At 41.5% G+C, this 22,360-nt stretch overlaps 1 protein-coding gene across 2 annotated transcripts; it reads left to right on the forward strand.

Annotated features, from left to right (window-relative positions):
* The first annotated feature begins 111 nt into the window (after window positions 1–111).
* On the forward strand, window positions 112–17,334 carry st6gal1 (ST6 beta-galactoside alpha-2,6-sialyltransferase 1). Of its 2 annotated transcripts, XM_022744754.1 has the most exons (9): window positions 112–287; window positions 2,877–2,968; window positions 11,394–11,600; window positions 11,757–12,125; window positions 12,473–12,737; window positions 13,331–13,428; window positions 15,583–15,684; window positions 16,272–16,446; window positions 17,046–17,334. In XM_022744754.1, the coding sequence occupies exons 2-9, from the start codon at window positions 2,957–2,959 to the stop codon at window positions 17,315–17,317; spliced, it is 1,500 nt and encodes a 499-aa protein (XP_022600475.1). In that variant the 5' UTR covers window positions 112–287; window positions 2,877–2,956; the 3' UTR covers window positions 17,318–17,334. The 2 variants fall into 2 exon arrangements, with proteins under 2 accessions (XP_022600475.1, XP_022600476.1); XM_022744755.1 differs by lacking the exons at window positions 112–287; window positions 2,877–2,968; window positions 11,394–11,600; ... (1 more) ...; window positions 12,473–12,737; window positions 13,331–13,428 and having other exon boundaries at window positions 15,571–15,684.
* The last annotated feature ends 5,026 nt before the right edge of the window (window positions 17,335–22,360 follow it).

Raw genomic sequence — 22,360 nt, forward strand, 5'->3', positions numbered from 1 at the left:
CTCTTATTTTGAAAGCGTCGCCGGAAACGCTTTTCCCTCATTGCCGCTAACTTTAACCGCCGTCGCTGCAGCCGTTGAGAGGAGGACTCGCAGCTCCTGCCCGCACTTCTCCAAATGCCACCGGACACCGACAGCGGCCTCGGACTGGACGGACGGATAGACAGCAGTACCGCGACGCACGGGACTCACCGGGAACATGGCGGCGGGAACAACAACCTGCATGGTACCGTAGCGACGATATATCCGAGGCTGGTGGGCTGGTAACGGAGGAGCATCACTTCACACAGGTCAGCGAATAACAGCGTAACACCGGAGATAAGCTAAAGAGAGATAAAACAGATTAACATATCTATCTATTATCTATCTATATATCGATCGATCTATCTATCTATTTATCTATCTATCATGTTGTAATGATCCTGTGGTGAGTTGATGGCCTTTCTATGACATATCCACAGTGTCTCATCTGTGCAGCCTACTTATATATTACATTCATTAAATGCTGTCATTCACTAACTATTATATATAGTCTGCCATATATACAATTATGAATACTGGCATAAAATACAGAATTGATTTAGTACCACTTCCTGATGAAGCACCAAGGCTTTATAAGCAGTAACTAAAGGCTTTATTAATGGGTAATGAATCATTTACTAATGTTTTATATATCAGTTATAAGCCATTAATAAGAACAACCTTTGGGTTGCCAGGTTCTGGAGACACTTTGTCTCTTTATTTCTTTAATTAATTAGTGCGATGTCCCCAGGAGACTGTTTGACTGCTGAGCTTCCTGTTGTGGGACATCCAGACCAAATCAGTTGGTAACATTTACATGTGCAGACTCATCATATAACTATTTATTAACTTATACATAGAGTTAGGGCTTCAACTATGGATTATGTTCATTTTGTGCAAAAAAAAAAAAAAAGGTCAGAAAATAGTGAAAAATGTTTCCGAGTCCAGTGTGACACCTTCACATGTTGTGTTTTCTCCAACCAGCAGCTTCAAACCCAAAGATTAAATTTTACTATCATAGAGGACTAAAAAAATCAGATGATCGTGACGGTTTAGAAACTGGAAACATGAAATATTTGGGTTTTTTTTATTTAAAGCTCCATATTTTCCTCTTCTTCTGTGTTTTATTTGAAGTGTTGATCCATTAGAAGATATATTTGTGGTTTCAAGAACCAAAAACCATCTCAGTGTAGTTTTACATCTCCTCTCAGGCTTCTCTCTGGAGCTCTAGTAACAACAGGTCAGTCAGCCAATCAGAAGAGAGGAGGCTCTGAGTCTCTCTTCTGATTGGCTGACTGTTTTCTGAGTGATCCAATAAAAATAAAGCAGATTTCAAGTAAAAACACTCAGAGAAACCAAATCCTGCAAGGTTTGGATGGTGGGTCCATGTGGGCGGGGCTTGGTGACTGATTTGTTGTGACATCACAAAGTTTCATAAGTGCTAACGGCTACTGCTTTATAATCAAATAACACATGGACATCTACCTTTATACGAAATGGGACTTTTAAACAATTATTGAAATAGTTGTCAGTACATTTTCTGCCAATTGATGAATCATTTCAACTCCACTTTTACTTGGTAGGTTATTTATTATATCTTTTATGCAAAAATCTTTGTATTATGTAAAGTAACTGAAGCTGTCAGATAAATTTAGTGAAATAAAAATATAAAATTGAAAAGAAAATACTCAGTACAAGGACCTGAGAATTGTACTGAGATACAGTGCGTTAGTAAATGTACTTATTGTTAGTGATAGAACCAAAGTTTCTGTTTTTGGTTTTAGAAAAACTGATATTAGCTAACTACAGTTTCTATGTAATGGACAAAATTCAGAGATGGTCCATTGCTTTAAATATCTCAGTGTCCTAATTAAATGTCATGGCTCATTTAAGATTTCCATTTAGCCTCCAGAGCTGTGTTTGTCCATGTAGAGAAATACTTTACATCCACGTGTAGATTTTAAGTCAGATCTTTTTGATGTGTTAGTCACAACAGTTGGAGGTTTGAAGAGTTGATAGATTGGAAAAGCTGCACCTGAAATTTCTGAGCTGAAAGTTAAAATGACAACCTGTGATTATCTGGCCTGTGGGGGAGCTGAGCAGATCACAACTCTGTATTGCGAGAATGACTCATTGTACAACAAATCTGCAAAATTACACAGTTTCCTGTCAACACTGAAAACAAGAGGGAAAATAGAAGAAAACACAGGCTTTTGTTAAAGTGCCATCAGATTAATGTAAAGAGCTGCGTGTCTGAAACAGGCTGAAAAGAAAACAAGGAAATAGGGCTCAAACTAATGATTATTTTCATCACGAAAAAAAAAAATGCATCTGATTCTGACATTTAAGAAGCTGTTTTGTCATTTTTGCTTGGAAATGCAAAAATAATAATCGATTATGAAAACAATTGCTGATTAATTCTGAGTTGGTTTGCTGCTGGTAGATGAGAAGCATCAGAGGGAACAGTGCAGACGATGAAGATGCATGGACAGTGACTGCAGCTCTGTTCTTGTTGTTTGCAATATAAAAACATTGGTCACGTCAGATGCTAATAAACTAGAATGATTTTTAAATTATACACATTTCTCCAGGTAACAGATATATTTCACCTCCGGTTCTGTTCTGCAGCTCCTCTTTTTAAATGCAAGAACATTTTTAAGTCGTACGACATCTGGTAATCAGCTTTTATTCTTAAGTTGGTGAGGAGGAGTTCAAGGGAAGGATTTACAAAATATCACTTTTGGCAGTTTGATAAATGAGCTCATGAGTTTTAATCTGTGTGTGTGTGTGTGTGTGTGTGTGTGTGTCATCATTGGTTCATATTTTCTAACAGTGTGTATATATATCTCCGTCCACAGAGGCGATGAGGGGAAACCTGAAGGCAGCAGCCCGTTTCTAAGCAACAACAACAGCAACACAGCGTGCGGTACCACACACCATGGGCTACAAGGTAACATCATCACCGAACACCAGCAGCAAACTACACGGCAAACATCAGAGTCCGGGGTGTAAAGTAAAAATCCACTCAGGTGGTTTCTCTCCTCAGAAGTGTGTGTGAATCTCCTGATGATTCACAGCCTCGACAGTAGTAACAGCTAATGACGGTGCATGATTCATTCACCGCACTGTGACTTATGCAGGTTTATCTACACTCTGATGCTTCAAAACATCTGGGAGACTTTTTGTTCATGACGTAAGGATTATTCACATTATCAGTAACAGCTCATTGCACAAATCTTAAACCTAGGTACAGAAGAAGAAAACGAGACTATGGAGAACGAGAGAAACAGCTGGACATTGTAGAGGAAAGGGAAATAAATGATAGTTTTAAGAACAAGGTTCTTTCTGCACAACAGGAGTGAAAAGGGAAGAGCAGCCACTTTTACAGTCATATTACTGACCACAGACCTTATCATTACTGTGTAATATAAATCCAGTTTCAGATAGTGCCAATCATTCACAAACGTTATTGTGATCAGTTTATAGTTGTGCCTTTAGTACAGCTGGGATATATCTACACAGTCTGCAGCTCCTCAAAAGAAAACAATAAATATTAAGTTCAGTTCCCTCAAAACAGGCCTTAATATTTTAGATCAAAAATCAAAAATAACAAATTAATTAACTAAACTTTTAACGGGTTAATCCAGTCCAGGCCCTAAGCCCCTCCCATACAGGGGAGGGGCTGAAAAAAAACAATTCAGAAGACACTGTTTGGACAGTGACAGTATAAACAGTCACTTCATCCACAGGCTGATGCAGGCGTGTAGCTCCCGATAATAGATTAATTGTATCACTAGCTATTTTATATACTGTAAACAGCTGGGAAGTACCAACACTAACTGTGATATTTAGAATAAATTCATAAACTTCATAAATCATTGAGGCTTTATTGTTGGTTTTCTGTCTTTGATCAGAACAAGAAAAAAGATTAAAATCTCTTTAAAAGTCTTTAATCTGGAGAAAATGGCAGGAACTCTGTTATGTCTTTGGAATCAGGACAAGTCAAGAAATGGGAGAAACAAACAAACCTTTGTCACGTGCACAGTTATGGAAGGTTTGTACAGTTAAACGATAACATAATGAAAACATGATACTATAACACATGTAGGTGGATAAAACAGGGCTAATCTAATGAGAAATTATAATTTTAATTCAACTGAATAATCTCTGTGGGCTGTAATATAATGTGTGGCTTTTCACTCTTTAATCACACAATAAGAAAAAGGTTGTTAACACAATTTTTATAACTTCATGTTGGTCTCCCAGCACTGTACCCAGATCAGATCAGTCAATGAAACTCGGTTCACATATTCATGATCCCCAGAGGTTGAATCCTAATGACCAGCAGGTCAAAATTTGAACTGATCCAGTGAAATATGTCTGAACAGAGATTTAACTTGATTTTGATTCATGGGTAATTTCCCCTGTGTTTGTGTTTTTCTATTTCTGTGCTTGTTCCGTCTTTTCGTACCTACTGTGCTTGACCTGTTTCTTCTTCTGCTGATAAGTGTTATCTTGTGATCTTACATCTACCACACACACATGCTAGATTGTTGTGTATGTGTCAAACCACAGAGCATGGTTCTGGGTTTATTATTCTTCTGCGACGGCGGCAGTCAGAGCAGCAGCCATATTGTTTTCAGGTTTGTCCGTCCGTCTGTCTCATTCTCATGGACATGATATCTCAGCAACACCTCACCTCACAAACACTCACTAGGACTAAAGGATGAACTGATTCGATTTTGATTGGCAAAGGTCAAAGGTCAAGGTCACGGTAACCTTATCAAAACACGTTTTAGCCAAAATTCAAGACTTCACAGCAATTATGACAAAATTTCACACAAATGGTTCATATTTTCTCTGACTCTGGATAAACAGAGAAGTAACCTGAAACTAGTCTGAGTGGAGGAGCGATACAACAACTAATTCTATTTTTTCCTGTTTTCATTCAGTCATGATTTATAAATTTGTGCCGTAAAAGAGAGAAGAAGACATTCAGCTGGGTGTGTGCTCTGACGGGCCGAGGCAGAAATGTCTCGCTGCACCCGACAGCAGCCAACCAATCAACCTCTCTGTGGTTTGATTCAGAGCTTTGCTGCTGCTGACACATACATAACCATCTAACTCCCTCTCACTCTGCACGGCCAGATTAACACACACACACACACACACACACACACACACACACACACACACTGCAGAGACACACACTCCTACCTTTTAATCTTGAGTAGTTTATGGCTCCATAAGTCCATGCATAACACTCTCTCTCACACACACACACCTCTGGCTGCCCGTGCGTTCGTGTGTGTGTGTGTGTGTGTGTGTGTGTGTGTGTGTGTGTGTGTGTGTGAAGGCAGGGGATTTAGGGTGACATCTTTAAGCAGATATCAGGCGACAACACCATCTGTCTGAAGCTCTGCAGCCTGCGGCACCGCAGTGATGCAAGCGTTACAGTCATCCATTCATTCATTCATTCACCCATTCATTTATTCATTCAGAGGAGAAGGAGGAGGAGCTGCCGGGCGCCACATCCTCCAGCGGTCTCGTCAGAGGTCCACAGCTGTAAATTCAGCCACATTTTGCAGGTGATTCACCTCTAATGTGCTGATTCTGATTCAAACCTGCAGACCTCAAGTATTTTGCTCACATTTAGCTGCTGGAGATGAAGAGAGGCTGTCTGCAGCTTCCTGCCACCACAGATCCATACTGATGATCAGCTTTTTACACCTTTTATAAGATATACTTTAGGACACAATAAAAAATATTAACGGATATTAAAGGGTATTAAACATTATTGTTACATGAGGCAAAGAAAAGCAGAATAGAATAAAATTAAATAATTGCTCATTAATTTTCTGTCGTAGCAAAATACAAATTCAATTTCAACAGTTTCAGATTTATTCTGACATACCTAAGGATGGGTACCGGAACTTGTTATTAAACAGGCCCTGGGGCTAAATATTTAATGATCGTAGTATTGATAAGCTCCGTTATCTGTTCTTTTCTCGGTACAGGAGAAATGAAGAAAATAGATTTCCTGTTTGTTATTGAGACATAAAAGTTCTCTCAAGCATTTTATCTCAGCAGCTCTGTTTCTGATTAAGACATTTATCTACAGTGGATTTTTGCCGTTCCCAATCCAGAAGAGAGACCTCACTCTCTGAAATGGAGCATCATCTGAACTGTTCAGAAATTCAGTTTCAGGTTCAGATCACTCAGAGCAGGGAGGGGGGTGGGATTTAGTGATGTGGGGGCTGAAACAGACCTGAACAGCAAAGAAACAGTCCTATAGTAAATCATTGGGTATTACATTTGTCTTACATTTCCATCATTACAAAATCAGTCTGTAACAGTGATCTGTTTGAAACTTATAATAATTGAATACATATGAGAAAATGAATCAATGGTATTTCTGTTCTTAATTTGTTTTTGTTTTTTTCTCTTACAAAATAACAAAAAGTATCAACAAAAGTCCTGTTAAAGGATCAATAAGAGTACTGTGAAAGCACTGGATCGATAACGGCACCGTTAAAGTACCGGACCGATAAGAGCACTGTTAAAATACTGGATCGATAACTTGTATCTATAAATATCTATTCGCTAATATCTTATCGATACCCATCCTTAGACGTACCTGACATCTTGGTCACTTAACTGTGATGCAATAATAAATCCTATAAAGAAGCTCTCAAGGTTCTGGATTGGCTCCAGGCGGTCCACCTGGGACCCGCCCCTCCAGGTAGAGTAAGTTAGCCCCCAGGTTTATCAGTTTCCTGGTCGACCCTGCGGCTTTCCGCCTGCACTTTCCCCAGACTATGAGGATCCGTTCCACCTTTCATGTTTCCAAGGTGAAGCCTGTCAGAGACGTTAGAGTCAGAGTGAAATACAATATATAATATTTATTATGTTTGATAAACGCCAACGGGCAACAGTGTTTATAAACTGCAGCTCAACACGGATCAATGTGTACATGCACCAAATGAAACTGGAGCTTCCCAGCAACAGCCTCTGTGGAGACCAGTCCACACTGTATTAACATCACATAACACCATTTTAAAACAAGTCAATGATCATGTACTCCCTCAGTCAAGGTTGAGTTACAACTCTGGACAACCACAGGATGCATTGACATTGACTATTGATTTAATATTGAATTTAAAATGTTGAGCTGGGCATCCTGGGACGTTTGGATGCACATCCCTGGTTAAATGATAACCACCATGTTACCACAGTGTAAATAGTGGGCGAGCCTGTTTGAATGGGGCTGATGCAGCTGATGAAATGAATCATAAAGCTGCAGCCACAGAATCCATGATAGCATTGGTATAAAATCTTATCAGTGCCCATCCCTTCCTGTATTCCCGCCAGTTTTCTGTGCCAAGTCCTCTGTGCCAAGTCCTCTGTGGCTGGCAGATAATTAAACTAATGCTGGTTTGACTTGTAAGCCACCACAAGTCATTCAAACGATCCAGTTGTTCCTGTGTCTAGTTGAGCATTCCTCGGGTACGACTGACGGACATCTATCCCAGGGTGACACAGGCCTGGTGACAGACGTCCACCCAACGGTTCAAAGGTCAGAGATTGAATTAAATGTGTGATTTTGTTGATTAAAGAGGGAGTGGGAGGATGGGAGGAAACTGCTTCTTCCTCCAATTGAATTGAAGTGGAAACAGCTGTTTCCTCCAGCAGTCTTTATTTTCTGAGATGAATCGCTGAAATCTTTTCCGTCTATTCTGTCGCTTTGTTTTATTTCAGCTACCAGTACAAATGGTGCATTGACAGACTGACCTGGTCTCAGAGGATCCAGTTCGATAATCTCAACAAAGAAAGCCACTGAACTTTTTTTTCTATGTCACATTCCTGAAAACAGAACAGCCACTGAAAACTGTGGCACATCCGTTCATGAATCCTCTTGACTTCGGTGATTCGATATCTCAGGAACTCCTCAAGCGAACAACTTAAAATTTGGTGTCAATGTCCACTTGGACTCATGGATGAACTGATTAGAATTTGGTGGTCAAAGGTCAAAGGTCAGGGTCACTGTGACCTCACTAAACACGTTGTTGACCTCTTGAATGTGATATCTCAAGACGGCCCTGATGGAAGTTCTTCAGATTTGGCCGAAACAGTCACTTGGACTCGAGGATGAACTGGTTAGAATTTGGTGGTCAAAGGTCAAAGGTCAAGGTCATAGAACAGAAAGGGAGGTTGTAACTATATTTACTGCAACTTGACTGGTAGGTATGTTTGGTAGTTAATGTTATATAGCACCTGTTTGAAGTACCTGCCTGATGGGAGGAGCTTAGACTGATGGTGTATTATGTCTTCTATGTTTAAAAAAGAGAAATCCAGTATCTGGATCAGGCTTTAGTTGCCACTGTGGCTCTTGATGGAAAGATAGTTTAAATCAAACTGCTGTTGTTGGTCATGTAGCACAGTGTGCAGCTGGCTGCTGTATATTCTGCCTCTGGCTCTGCACAAACCAGCTGCTGAGTGTAAAGGAATAACACAACAGGAACATATTGATTGTATAAGTTCTCTGCACTCGAATGCAGCAAAATGGGCAGTCGTGTATGTTTGTGTTCTATAGGGTCGGATATGGATCAGATTGATTCCTGTTGTCTACTCCATGTTGTGTCACAGCAGCAAGAGCTCCATAAACTCAGCACAGGATCTATGGTTGGTTAATGTTCAGCTTTATCCAGCTTATCTTGTCTTGCTGCTTCCTCCGACTCCTCCTGGGGGATCCCAAGGTGTTGCCAGGCCAGATGTGGCACAAACAGGCAGCCAGCGGAGCTCAGAAAGATGGAAGTGCACGACTCCGCGTTTGAGAATATTTTTGAGGAATGTCAAGAACGTTGTGTTGAAAGCAGGAATCACATCAAACCGATTTATGGACATTCATTCACAAAGGACGGAGTAATCACGCTGAATCTAAAAATGTGTGTTTCGTGCACGTGAGTTTATATTTGTCGGAGGTATGACTCAAAGAAGTCGTACATTTTTGACACAAATTGTTTCAGGCACCAACAGTCAACACCCAAACTACCACTGTGTTGTTTTTAGATCACCTCGTTGCACCTGTCCCTCTCACCTGACGCAGCATCAACAAGACAGAACTTAAACCCTCAGAACAACCTTTATGTATTTAGCTCCATAACCGTTAAGGCTCTAAGATAAATAAATCATTATTAATATTCTTTTATTTCTTGTTTTTTCACTGTGAAAAATTCATGTTACTGCACCTTTCATTTCTTCTTCTCCTTCACAGTATTGTCCGTGGTCATTGTTATTCCCCCAGATGTGCTAAAGCCAGACTTTTCACCGGCCTCCATTACTTACACTAAACATGACTCACAGTTGGATCAAATGCAAAAGCATCGTGGGATAAATGCCAGCAACTGATGCCTCTTTGGCTTCTGCTTCTCTAATGCACTTCCCCCCATCTCCCTCTCAGTGTACTCTCTGTCTCTCTCTCTTTTTATCATTGTCTTTAGGCCTCTCGTCCCGCCTTCCCTCCTCTTTTTCTATCTGGCTTGTCCTCTGATGAATCGAGCCAACCCCCCCCCCCTCGCTCTTTCTCCCTGATTTCACCCATCACCCGGGGCAGTGATGGCATGTTCCTGCGCCCTTACTCTTCTTTCTTGTTTCACTCAGTCTCTCACAGTATCAGAAACAGCGATTCAGTGATTCAAATTCAAATTACAATTTTTGCCTCTTTATCTTACAACAGACAAAACGACACATTCACACACAGGTAGATAAAATACATTATAAAAATACAAAAACATTAAAAATATGTGAAGTGCTTGAGCGTCAGGGTTTAAGTGTGGAACAGCCTCAGGATCTGGGCCGTTCCTGGGCCGAGATGTCCTGCACTTCAGACTTCACATTGTTTAGATGTTTCATATTTTAATAAACAATCAACTTACTCAGACATCAGACGCACATCAAACAACCCAAACAAACTGTGTCGCCATACGCCGCCGCCACCATACGCTTTTCTTGTGTGTGTGTGTGTATTTGTTTCATCTTGTGTTTGAAGGAAGTACCGTCTTGAAAGGGCCGGTTCATATCACAAACAAAATAATTGTTATTATTAAACATGAGGATATGGAGAACTATTCATAAACAGTCTGTTCTAAAATACACCAGAAGTGTATTTATGCTAACCAGCTATTTCCAATAGCGACTTCCAGTCTGCCTGAAGACGTAGCTGCTCAGAGGACGTATTATAACCTCTTGTATTATTAAGACAACGGTATCTGAAACACCATCTGCTCCTGGCAAGAAACCTTGATCGGCAGTTGGTAAAATAGCCCCTTTAATTATTGATTTTCATGAAAGAGCGACAAGACTGGGAGGAAATGAACATATTAGATCAGATCAATCACGTATTGACATGTTAATGCTTATACAAAAAAACTCTGGTTGAGTACAGACGCACAAATCCAACAACAGCCAAGGTTCATTTTTGGATCTGTTACCAAGTTATTCATGTAATCAATATTAATTAGCAGTCAACAGCTGCTATGACCATCTAAATGTTTTGTACACTGATCTTGGTTAAGAAAACAGGATGACAGATTCCTCACTTTATCGAATCTCACAACAGAGTCGATTGTTGGTGCAACTAAATCGCTGCAGTGCGGAGCCGGCTGTCAGTGAGGAGGGCGGCGCTGTAACACGAGCAGGCTGATGTGGACCAAACACAGCAGAGTGCAGTAAAGAAAGGATCACAGTTTACTTCAGCTGATAACTCGTCCATCGGCCCCAATACCAACATCAGCTCTTTTGTTTAGACCTCGGTTATTTCAAGTCATGTTTTGAGTAGGAGTTTGTCCAAATGTCAGTGATCTGAAGAGCTTCGGTGCTTCCTCTTGTTTTTCCTCTGTCGTCCATTACACCCAGACCCATCTTGTATGGGGGGGGGGGGGTCCTGTCGACCCACTTCCTCAGGCAGAAAACAGTTCACAATAACTATTAGAGCTGCCAACAAGTCATTTCTGATACTGCAGCAGTTAAGATCTAATTTGCACACACACTAATTAAAAGCAGAATTGTTATATTAGGATAAAGACACACTCAAATACTTAAGGAGGTACATTAAAGAGCTGCTGTCTAATACGAACAGCAGGAAATCGTTCTTTTTATTCAAAAATATGAACTTTCAAACTTTCAAAATGACAAAATATATACAGTATTTAATCTATAATGATCATATTTTAGGATTACATTCAAAACTATGCACTCAAAATACTTGAAACTCAGGATTTATTGGGTGTTTGGCTCATTTTATCAGTTGAATTTACTTCAGAGACTCTGATGAACTTATCTGGACAGCGGCCTGAGGATGTGTGTTTCCTCTGCAGATCCCCGGGGCGGCGATGGACAGAGTTAGCCTGCTGTGGCGTCTGAGGCGTCGGGCTCGCCGCGGAGCGGTCTGCATGGCCTTCTTCTGCATCTGCATGGCTCTGCTCTACGCCCTGTGTGCCGAAAACAGCGTGCCCGTCACCGACGCAATCTTTGGGGTGCGGGCGCGAACCCGGGCTCAGCCTCGTGCACACTCTGTCATTAAGGTCTGTCACCTGTCATGTTGGCTGGGTTAACCGCCGGGTTACCCGCTAAATATCACAACAGTTATGAGGGATTCCCCAAAATGCTTTTACCTCTCGTCCTAAAAGTGAAACCAAAAATGTGTGCGGACTTGTCACTGTAATCCATCCCTTCCACAGGTGCTGCGAGGAGGAGCCAAGCCCATGTACATCGACCCTCAGAAGCTCCCAGGTGTCATCCCAGGTGACCCTCACCGTCCAATCCCTGTCCTCTCCTCTCCGAACCACACCCACGAAGGCGGGGACCTGCCATCGAAGCGGAAGTCGAGAGAGCGGGAGCCATCCGGGTTTCTCGCTCATCTGCTGCCGCGCCCCTTCACGCGTGCACTGGAGACCCTGTTCGGAGGCCGACGGAGGGGGGAGCTGAGCGGCAAAGGCGGGGACGCGGAGTTCTTCGGACCCAACGGTCCTCTGGGAGAGGTGTGGGACGATGAGATGTCCAGTAGCATGCTGGGAAGCAGACTGAGGAGGGTTGTGCAGAACTATCAGGTGAGAGTAAATGTATTGTCTTCAGATTTCTGATATTGCATCAAAGTACCAATAACATGGATATTAACGCAAGAAAGTAGCGGGAGTCTATATTACCCACAATGCAACTCGACCAGGGACAGATTGGGCTCAGGTTTGTTATGTTTGTCAGTAGCAGCTAACATAGCCTGGGCCTCTGTGTCTTTCTAACTGTCTTCAGTCTTCAGATCAAACCAGCGCTGCCTAAAATCTGTGATGTTTCCTTTCAACTGTCGGGATTTTAATATTTGAGTAAATTCAAACATTATTTTTAATCAATTGTTTTGTTTTTTGTCCATAATCCACGTCTGTATCTGATTTCCTTCCAGGCGATGAATAAATATGGAGTTGAGGTTTCCGGCCCCGGTGGTGTGTCCAGCAGACCGAAACTGAGCGGCCCTGAGCTTCTCTGCCAACTGAAGGACAAGGTAGAGGTCACGACGTTGACCCCTGACCTCCAGCCCTTCTCGTCATTGCCCTGGGCCACACAGCTGCCACCGAAGTCGCTGACTGCTGACCTCGGGCCATACAAGAGCTGCGCCGTGGTGTCGTCGGCGGGGTCGCTCCGCTACTCCGGACTTGGCAAAGAGATAGGTGAGATATTTTTAAACGGACGTTTAAACAAAATAAAACACATTGAAATAAATGAATATAAACTTGAACCTGCTGCACTGAGCTTTCAGAAACCTGTTTTAAATGTCAGACAGAGACGGCTGCTGCTCACCAATGTCACCATAAATTAGTAATTTCCCCAAAAAAATTTAAAAACATATATATAAATGTATACTGTATATATATATATATTTTTTTTTTGTGAGATAGTTAAAGCTGGACTGTGGAGTCGATCCACTGCTGCTGTTTGCTCTGTTGCTCGGGAGCCACAGGGATTTTGGTTTGTTACCTCTTGGTTGCCAAGATGTCCAAAATTAAAAAATGAACACCTGCAGCTCAGTTTGTCACAGCTGACCTTTTCCATTCAATGAGTCCTAATTTCACGCTGTGTCTCTGCTGCTGCTGCACCCAGTCTTCTGTGACTCTTTATTCTTAAGAAGGATATTTAAATCTTTGAGGAAACATCTGGGCCTTTTCATTTTCACATGTACTGTGTGTTTGTTTTTTTGACGTGTTAATTAGAGCTCAGGCTTCACTTCCTCTAAAAGTGTTTATGTGCTTATGTGAAATTACAGACTCTCATGACGCTGTGCTGCGCTTCAACGCTGCGCCCACCACTGGCTACGAGAAGGACGTCGGCTCCAAAACAACCATTCGCCTCATCAACTCACAGGTGAACACTAAATGAAGCCACAGCAGCTGTGAGTGAGTGAGTGAGTGAGTGAGTGAGTGAGTGAGTGAGTGAGTGAGTGAGTGAGTGAGTGAGTCATTAAAACTCGAACCCTCACTGACATTTGCATCAAATGTTCATATGGAGAAAAAACAAAAACAAATAAAGATACTGGAGCTGCGTCTCTGATGAACAGGTTCTCATTAAGTAAAAGTTAAAAATAATCATATTATTAAAGAGTTTCAAACACATGTACACACAGTGACCTCAGACCGTATTCAGACCCCTTCGCTTTTTTCTGTGGTTCTTGACTGTGAACAGCTTCTTCCTGTTTGCTTTAATTATGTTTGACATGAGTCTAGACCATGGCTGGAGTCCAGGGCTGCGGTCGGAAAGTCTTTCTTTCTCATGAAGCTTCAAACCGAGTGAAATGTCCCTGAAGTATCTGAGCAGCAGCCATGTTGAAAAGAGCTGGTCCACTTCTCTAAATGATGAGGAAATGAGCTTCAATTCCTTACTGCAACAACATTTAAAACGATGCAAGATTGTACTTTCACCTTCATCATTTTGAAGCATATCATCATCATCATAACAGTTTATACCTGGAACCACCTAGATTCCTGTCTGATCTGACGGAGCCTGTGAGGAAGAATAAGATAAAGTGACCAAATCCAAAGACTGGAGCCTGTAACTGAAGAAAGAGCTGAACTAAGGGTCTGAAGACTTTTGTAAATGAGATGTGATTCTTGATAAATTTGCAAAAATTTCTAAAAATAGTTTTTAACTTGGTCATCATGGATTATTGAGTGTAGATTGACAAACAGGTGATTCTGTCCATTTCAAATTAAATCTACACAGTAAAGTGTGTAAAAAAGTGCTGTGGAACAGGAACTATTAATCATCATGTCAGTTAAAGAAACAGTTTAACCTTTTGTCTGTTGGGTGCTTTCCAAAAGATAAAGTGATAAAAGCAAAACTACTTTGTGGAATGTGTGTTAAAGCGGAGGGTTAGCGTCGCATAGAAACTGGCATCAGCTCTGTCTGTCCTTCATAGATACACACCAGTCAGTTTAATCCACACACAAACAGAAATGTACCACAGCCTGTGGTTTTAGGGTGGATCATGTGCTGGTAACAGTTTTCAGGTGGAAACATTTCCAAAAAAACTTCAGGACCAAATTGTCTGTAAAACAAAACCTTTAACTGATGCATTGATAGACTAATCAGTAGATGAATCAATATGAAAGAATAAACATTAACCACAGTCCTGTAAACACGAGGACATGAACACATTCTTTATATGTGATACTATATTTGTGCGGTGGGTATTTTAATCCGCAACTATGAACTCATGCTGACAGTCCTGGGAGGGCGCAGCTGACCTGTTGCTATGGTAACCACTGGGTGTTAACTATTTTTGTCCTGGTGTGCACGTGATAAAAAAGAATGAAGCGCTCATGTGTACGTGTATAACTCTAACTGTGATAAAAGAGTGGTGCACAGAGCAGGAATGAAGGGCTCCTGTAATCTGTGGGTGGCAGTGAGGTCGAGAGACGCAGCGAGGCTGAAGAGCTTGATCTCAGATGGGCCGTGGGAGTTTGACAGGAGAGCGTAGCAGCAGTGGAGATGAGCTGTTTGTGGGTGTTTGTGTTGCTTGTGGGTGCTGTTTTCACATGTAAAGTTTTACAGTGAAAACTCACTACAACAGAAAAATTTGGCAGCAGGACTTGAACACTTCTTGAATCATCTCCAATATTCAAACCAGTCAGTTGTGGATTTATGTTCATATTGTTTCGTCTTTTACCTGACAGGTGTTTTGTCACTTTGATCCCACTGAACACAGCAGGGGTTTGAGGAAACTGTCTGTTCCGTTTGTGCTGGCCAACGTTGGGCCAAGTGTGGCAATCCAGATATGACTGCGTGTGCAACAGCCACTCCCACGACTACAGCAACTGCCACATGAGATTATAACATCTGAACACTGTCACAGTTTAAGATTGTGTTCAGCTGAGTCAGAGGTCAAAAGTCAAATGTTTGTCAAATTATCTTTTCTCAGATTTTTTTATTCTTTTTTTTTTACTGTGCCTCTCGATGGATCATATAGAAACTGTAAATATAATGAAACTGGTTTTCAAGTGAATGTTTATGTGTCTACAGGTGATGGCATCTGATGACCATCGTTTCCTGTCCAGTTCTCTGTACAGCTCAGGTGTTTTGGTGGCCTGGGACCCCGCCCCCTTTTCAGCTGATCTCACTCAGGTGATGTTCACATACTGCACACACAGGAAACAAGCTACAGGGTCACGATGGGTTGTTTTATAACGATTAATTAACGTCGTTGATGAACGCTTCACCAGCGCTACAAACTAACCACAGCAGCACTGACTGACCGACTGAGTGATCATATTTCCACCACTTCTCAGCCGAGTGCTGAACCTCGGTCTACCGAGCCGCTCTGGTGTCCCGGCTGTTCGGGAACTGCAGGGAAGAGGAAGAGTGCTTCCAATACACTGAGCCTCACCTCCAAGCAGAGAGAGCAGGAGAGAGGGAGGGAGAGAGAGAAGTCATCGCTAACGAGGCTTCATACTAACGAGTATGATCAACTCTACATATCAAACAGAGCGAGTTAGACATGAAGACCTGCCTCTAATAAAAGTCTGTGACGTTCTGGAGTTGAAGTAAATAAAGACGAAACTAGTCGGTCCCTCCAGAAAGTCTTGATGTTGTGATCCCAATAATTAACGCAAATTCAACCAAACCCTTTGAATTCTGTGCTGGACATTTAATGTGTATTGATTGATTTCCAAACGACCCCACCCCCACCCCCCCCACCCCCCACCCCACAGTGGTACAACAGGACAGACTACCCCATCTTCATCCAGTACCAGAGATACCGGAGGCTTCACCCTCTGCAGCCCTTCTACATCCTGCATCCTCGCTTCGAGTGGCAGGTCTGGCAAAGAATACAAGACAACATGGCCGAACCCATCCAGAGGAACCCGCCGTCGTCTGGCTTCCTCGGTACGTGAAACATGGGCTCCATCACCACTTCCTGTTTACTCTGATAGCTCATGATGTATCCGGTGCACACCAGAGGAAAGTCTTGTGGTTAAAGCTGCATCTGTTACGAGTTAAACTTATTATTTTGTTTTTTATTTATTATCACAGCTGCATGAGAGGATTCATCCAATAAACAAATCACAAATCTGGGAAAGATTCAAGAACAACAAAACTGCAGTTGCATCTGGTGCATTTATATTTAAGACTCACTGATATTTACAAAGAATAAAAGAGATGGAAACTTAAAATGTGAGCAGAATCTAAGCAATACAAGTTCAAAGTGACAGACATGTGAGACACGTGTGGTTGGTGTAGAAATATTATCAGTTTATTTGTGTGTGTGTGAATTGATCTGAAGCACCTGCCTGATGGGAGGAGCTTGCACAAATATATCTTCTAATGGATCAACGCTTCAAATAAGACACAGAAGAAGAGGAAAATATGGAGCTTTAAAGAATGTATACTCAGTCACTTAGAATGAAGTCATTAATTTAACCTCAGTTTACTAAAGTCAGTGACTCCTGTGACATCACACCTCTTCTCCTTTGTGTCCTTCCCAGGCACCGTCCTCATGATGTCTCTGTGCGAGGTGGTGCACGTTTACGAGTTCCTGCCGTCGCGGAGGAAGACGGAGCTCTGCCATTACTACCAGCGTTTTTACGACGCCGCCTGCACGCTCGGCGCCTACCACCCGCTCCTGTATGAGAAGAACCTGGTCAAACGCATGAACCAGGGCTCCGACCGAGACATCTTCACCCACGGACGCATCACACTGCCTGGGTTCAGCAAGGTGAACTGCACCCAGGCTGCCGGAGGTTCACCGGGCCACTGACTGAGAGGAGCGGTGAAGCTCTCTCACACACACACACACACACAAACACACACACACACACACACACACACACACACACGATGCAAAGCAGAACCCTGCATGAAGAAGACGACGAGGACAGACGCATGAAAACATTCTCACTGCCGAACAAAATGAACGCTGTGCCACTCACTATAAATATTACATGTTGTTACCACACACTGTAAACACTGAACACACACACACACACACACACACACACACACACACACTGGAGTCCAATCAACTGATAGATGTGCCTGCTGTTCACACATTCATATTCCACTGATCATTTTCATCCATGAAGCCTAAACTAAGACGAAGACAGAGTCTGAACCAGTGAGATGAGCAATCCTGCCCTCACACCTTCACCTCCATGTTTGACTTTTACTTTGAAAAGCTGCTCTTCCTTTGTTGGATGTTTGGACGACAGCAGCTTCACATTGAGCTCTGTTGGTCAGGCAGGAGGTGAAGTTTGGGTTTTTCACTGCCGATGCTGCTTCCTCCCTGTGAACATGTGATCACGCTAAGGACCAATCAGATTTAGTTCTGTTGCTCGGCTCAGCTTTAGTTCGTAAAGACTCACACCGTGTGAAAAACACAGAATCTGCAGCTTTTCTTTGGCCCTTGATTGTGGGGGATTCTTTACTTCCCTGTTTTCAGGGCCTGAAAATCACCTCTTCCTGTGTCGTGTCCACCAGGGTTTAAACTGTGCTGTGTGAGGAGAGAGAGTCCAGTGAGGTTTGAGGTCGGTTGGTAGAAAATCTGTTGAATTTTCCAAATGTCGTTTTTTTTTTTTTTTTTTTTTTTTTTTGATGCCGTACGACAAAATAAATTCAGTTCACCTTCATTATACTGATGAACTTTCAGATCTCAAACTAAATCCAACTTTCTAAAAGACCAGAAACCCTGAAAGAGAAGATTGAACATTTTATTTTTATTTGATGTATTTATTTATTTATGTGTTTGTTTATTTATTTATTGGTAATTTGGGTGAAGTCGCCCTTTACTCCATGAAACAAAGTCAAAAGGACACAAACACAACAACACAGATACACAGACACACTGTTTCCTGGTAACTACAGTAACTACACTGACAGAGGCAGAGTAGTAGTATCTACTATCTGTTGGCTTCTTCTTTATTTACTTAAGTAATTAGTTTTGAACTGAAAATTCAAATGTAGCAACAGGTTTGATTTTTAGGTTTAAGGTGAGACGCTGAGTTAAACCCCTGGTGTCCATGTCACAGTGAGAGCAGACACAGAATAAACATCCTGAAAATGGAAGTGAACTCAAACTATTATAGAAGATATAATAGTGAAACTATGGAAATGTGCTTTTAAACCAGGTGGATACAAGAGTCACAGTCACAGAACTAAACGACAGGTTCTGCTTCTGTTTACTGTTCAGTTTAATAGACCTGGTGTGATGATCGATAAATCTGAGGCAGGAACAACTACAGTGTTTTCATTTTAACCATCACTTTAAGCCTCACAGTGTGAATGAGTCATTTTCTGCCAAATATGTTTAACAGTAAGAAAAACTGCTGGTAGCGCTCGCTAGCTAAATGCTAACATACAAAACATAAAATATTCATATGTTTTATGAAGTTACAGGTTATGTGTTGTAAAGTTCCTGTAGTGGAAAGTGATGATGATGATGATGATGATGATGATGATGATGATGATGATGATGATGGTCTGGAAATTCCCACCTGTGTCTGTGAAGCTGAAATCCATGGTCCATCATCTCACCTGACTGGAACACACAACAGGAGGACTTCACTAAAATGATGGACTGCTCCTTTAAGAAACGTGCGGAGGGCAGGTGTAAAGACCACACACACACACGCACACACACACACACACACACACACACACACCTGTTCATTGAAGAAAATACTGCCTGCAGACGACTCGACTCCCGACCTCTCACCTTCTGTCACCAGTGATCCATCAGACTGTCCCTTCAACAGACTCAAACACATTTTGTACCCGCTCTGTCGACCCTGTAACGACCTGCTCCCGCTGCTCTTTTTATAACCCTAGCACAGTGTGTATATATTATCACAGTGATGCCCCGGAGGACGCTCTGTAGTGTGATTCTGTGACTCGGCGCGAAGCAGATCAGAGTTTTAATTCTACAAACGTTCATGAGACGCAGATCTGTTCAGAAAAAATGGACGACATGTTTGTAGCTTTTTTATTTGTTTTTTCAGATACAACAGAGACCAGTTTTTTTTTTCTTTGTGAGAAACAAGATAACGTGAAATATTTCTTGTTAAAACTGAATCATTTGGTTTCCAGTAATGTGAAAAATATCTTCTTACATCACAAAACAGATCTTGCAAAAGTTTCTCAATATGAGTCGTTAGCATAAATGAAATTCTCGTTATCTCGAGATAACAAGCTTTGTTATCTTGAGATAAATAAAAATATTTGTGAGTGTGACCTTCCTCGGCTTCTGTAGCTTCCATCATTTCACTGGCTGATTTAAACTTAAGTCATTCTCTCTGGCAGAGCAGTTTTATTCTTACAGCTGGAGTCAGTGGAGGAGAGAAGCTAATATCTTAAAGTTAAAATGTCTAAATGAAAGAGAGAAGGAAATGATCACAGCTCCCACAAGGATTCCTTCTCCTCTGTTTAAATTCTCCAACTGTGACGTGTAATGTTTGAGGAAGTAAAGCTCCTGCCTGTTGTGTTTCCAGTGTTGTCACAGTAGAGAGCGACCTCGGGGCACTCTGACTTTTACTCTGCTGTTACTGACGCATGTGAACCAGCTGTAAAACCTTTTCTCCAAACTAGTGTAGCAACAGGAGAAAAAACAATCTAACTACATCTCTGATTAACACAGAGATTAACCGCATGGCTCGAACGCATCGTTTTTTGTTTTTTTTCTCACGGAAGGCGACTGCTGATGTGAAACATGCTTATTGTTATCGGTGTCATCACATGTGAGCCAGGTCAGGTGCATGCAAACAGAGACAATGAGCCTGGATTAGACAGAGTGGATGGATTAAACTGGATTATCAAATCCCAGGCAGAGTCCCAGACTCATTGCTCGTCAATATGTTTTGGTAATTTGATTAATTGCAGATTTGTTCAGGAAACTGAACTGAGGCAGGTCAGATAAAGCTTGGCAGATGCTGTGTGATGATCTTGTGTGGTGTTTTAATCTCCCTTTCTGCGCAACCACAACAAACAGCTTCTCTTCCTGCAGAAAACAGACAGAAAAATGCAAAACATAAATATATGGATCTGATGATGGTGGGAAGATGCAAACAAGAGCCAAATGTTGATCCAAATGTGCAAATTCGAACCAAATCCAGAACCTTTTCCACTTCTGCCAAATGTTAAAACCTTTTATGGATTCATTTTTTAAACGTCTGGTGTTCCCACTCTTGTAAATTTGTAAACAAATGGATGGAAATCCACTTGGTTTGGTTTCTTTTAAAAGTCAACCAGAGAGGAGGCTCTCTTCTGATTGGCTGACTGTTTTCTGAGTGATCCAATAAGAATAAAGCAGATTTTAGGTAAAAACACTCAGAGAAACCAAATCCTGCAAGGTTTGGATGGTGGGTCCAGGTGGGCGGGGCTTGGTGACTGCTTTGTTGTGACATCACAAAGTTCCAGAAGTCCTGACGGCTGGTTTTAAGGCTCAGTTTCTGAATACAGGCTGTGTGCATTTCTCTGTGGACTGAGGCTTTGATACTTTCACAGTATTAATATAGAAGCTAGACCTGATCTATAATCACACTACACATGGACACAGACCTTTACACTGGAGGAGCTTTAAATTGCACAGTGTCCACCCGGCTTCATGTAGCTGCCTTGACTTGTCGTGAACGCCTGTGTTTATTATTTTACTTTATATTGTGCTGCACATTCCTAAACAAAGATGTGTTTAATCAGATTACCACAAACTACCTGACACAGAAAACCTCCTGGGAACTAGAGGTGTTAATCCAGCACTGGCTGTACTGGTTGGTTTCTGAACGAATCAAGAGCTCGAGCGCAAGTCTCCAAGAAACCCCGCCGCTCTGCTGTTGTTTTTCTACTCATTTCAGCCTCATGTTTTTTTACCAGAACTTGTATTGTTTATTCAGGAGGTGAAACACTTGAATAATTGATGTCATTGCGTTTCAGAGGAGAACATTTTCTCCCTATGCAGTTGCACTCTCGTCCCAACTCCTGCTCATTTAATTTCAGCCGTCACTGACAGTTTATGTGAAAGCTGTTGACATTTTTATTTCAGCTTACAGATGCACTTTGCCTTTGCTTTGCCTTTCCCCTCTTGGTTTCTGAGAAGGTTGGTTGCTAAGCTGTTTTATTGTGGTTTCATGCAGTTAATGTATTTCTGTGGCACTTAACACTTGTCAGTTGATATGAGAACAAAAATATCCTAGAAACATACAACTGATCGTAGTGAGCATTTCATATCGATGGCAGGACATGAACAACCACCTGTTAAAGCTCGAGTTCAGTTTTCCTGAAGTGTAAATGCCAAATATACAGTTTGCTTGTTCCTAAGTGAGTCCACATTTTTAACTTGTGTTATTTCTATTAAATGTTATTTGGGCTACATGATGTAAAACCTGTGTAATAATTTCATACAGTGGTTCCCAACCTGGGGGGTTCAGGATCCTCAATAGGGTGTAATTTCCGGCATCTGACATCAGCTGCTCTTTTCTTCGTAGTGGAGGAAACCTGCAGAAATGACTCAGAGCTGAAAAAGTCCACAACCCTCTACAACTCTAAATAATGTAAATAATAAATAGATAATTTACATATACGTCACCTGCCACTGATCATCAATCAGAGACAATGCAGTAAAAGGCGGATTTTTTTATTACACTTAAAAAGATTAAGTTACCTTTAGTTGCCATTTTTAAGTTAGAACTACTTCATAAAATGAAGTAAACACAATGCTGCATGTATCAAGCTGTTAATGTTCCAATCAGCATCTGGTTCTGTTGGATCATATTATTATTATTATTATTATTATTATTATTATTATTATTATTGT

Source organism: Seriola dumerili, unplaced genomic scaffold (genome assembly GCF_002260705.1).
Source record: "Seriola dumerili isolate Sdu_G_001 unplaced genomic scaffold, Sdu_1.0 BDQW01000086.1, whole genome shotgun sequence".
In the NCBI taxonomy this organism is placed as follows: domain Eukaryota; kingdom Metazoa; phylum Chordata; class Actinopteri; order Carangiformes; family Carangidae; genus Seriola; species Seriola dumerili.

Coding starts and splice junctions, on each gene's coding strand:
- st6gal1 (XM_022744754.1), top strand. Junction 12,738..13,330: donor CGGACTTGGCAAAGAGATAG/GTGAGATATTTT, acceptor GTGAAATTACAG/ACTCTCATGACGCTGTGCTG. Junction 13,429..15,582: donor TTCGCCTCATCAACTCACAG/GTGAACACTAAA, acceptor ATGTGTCTACAG/GTGATGGCATCTGATGACCA.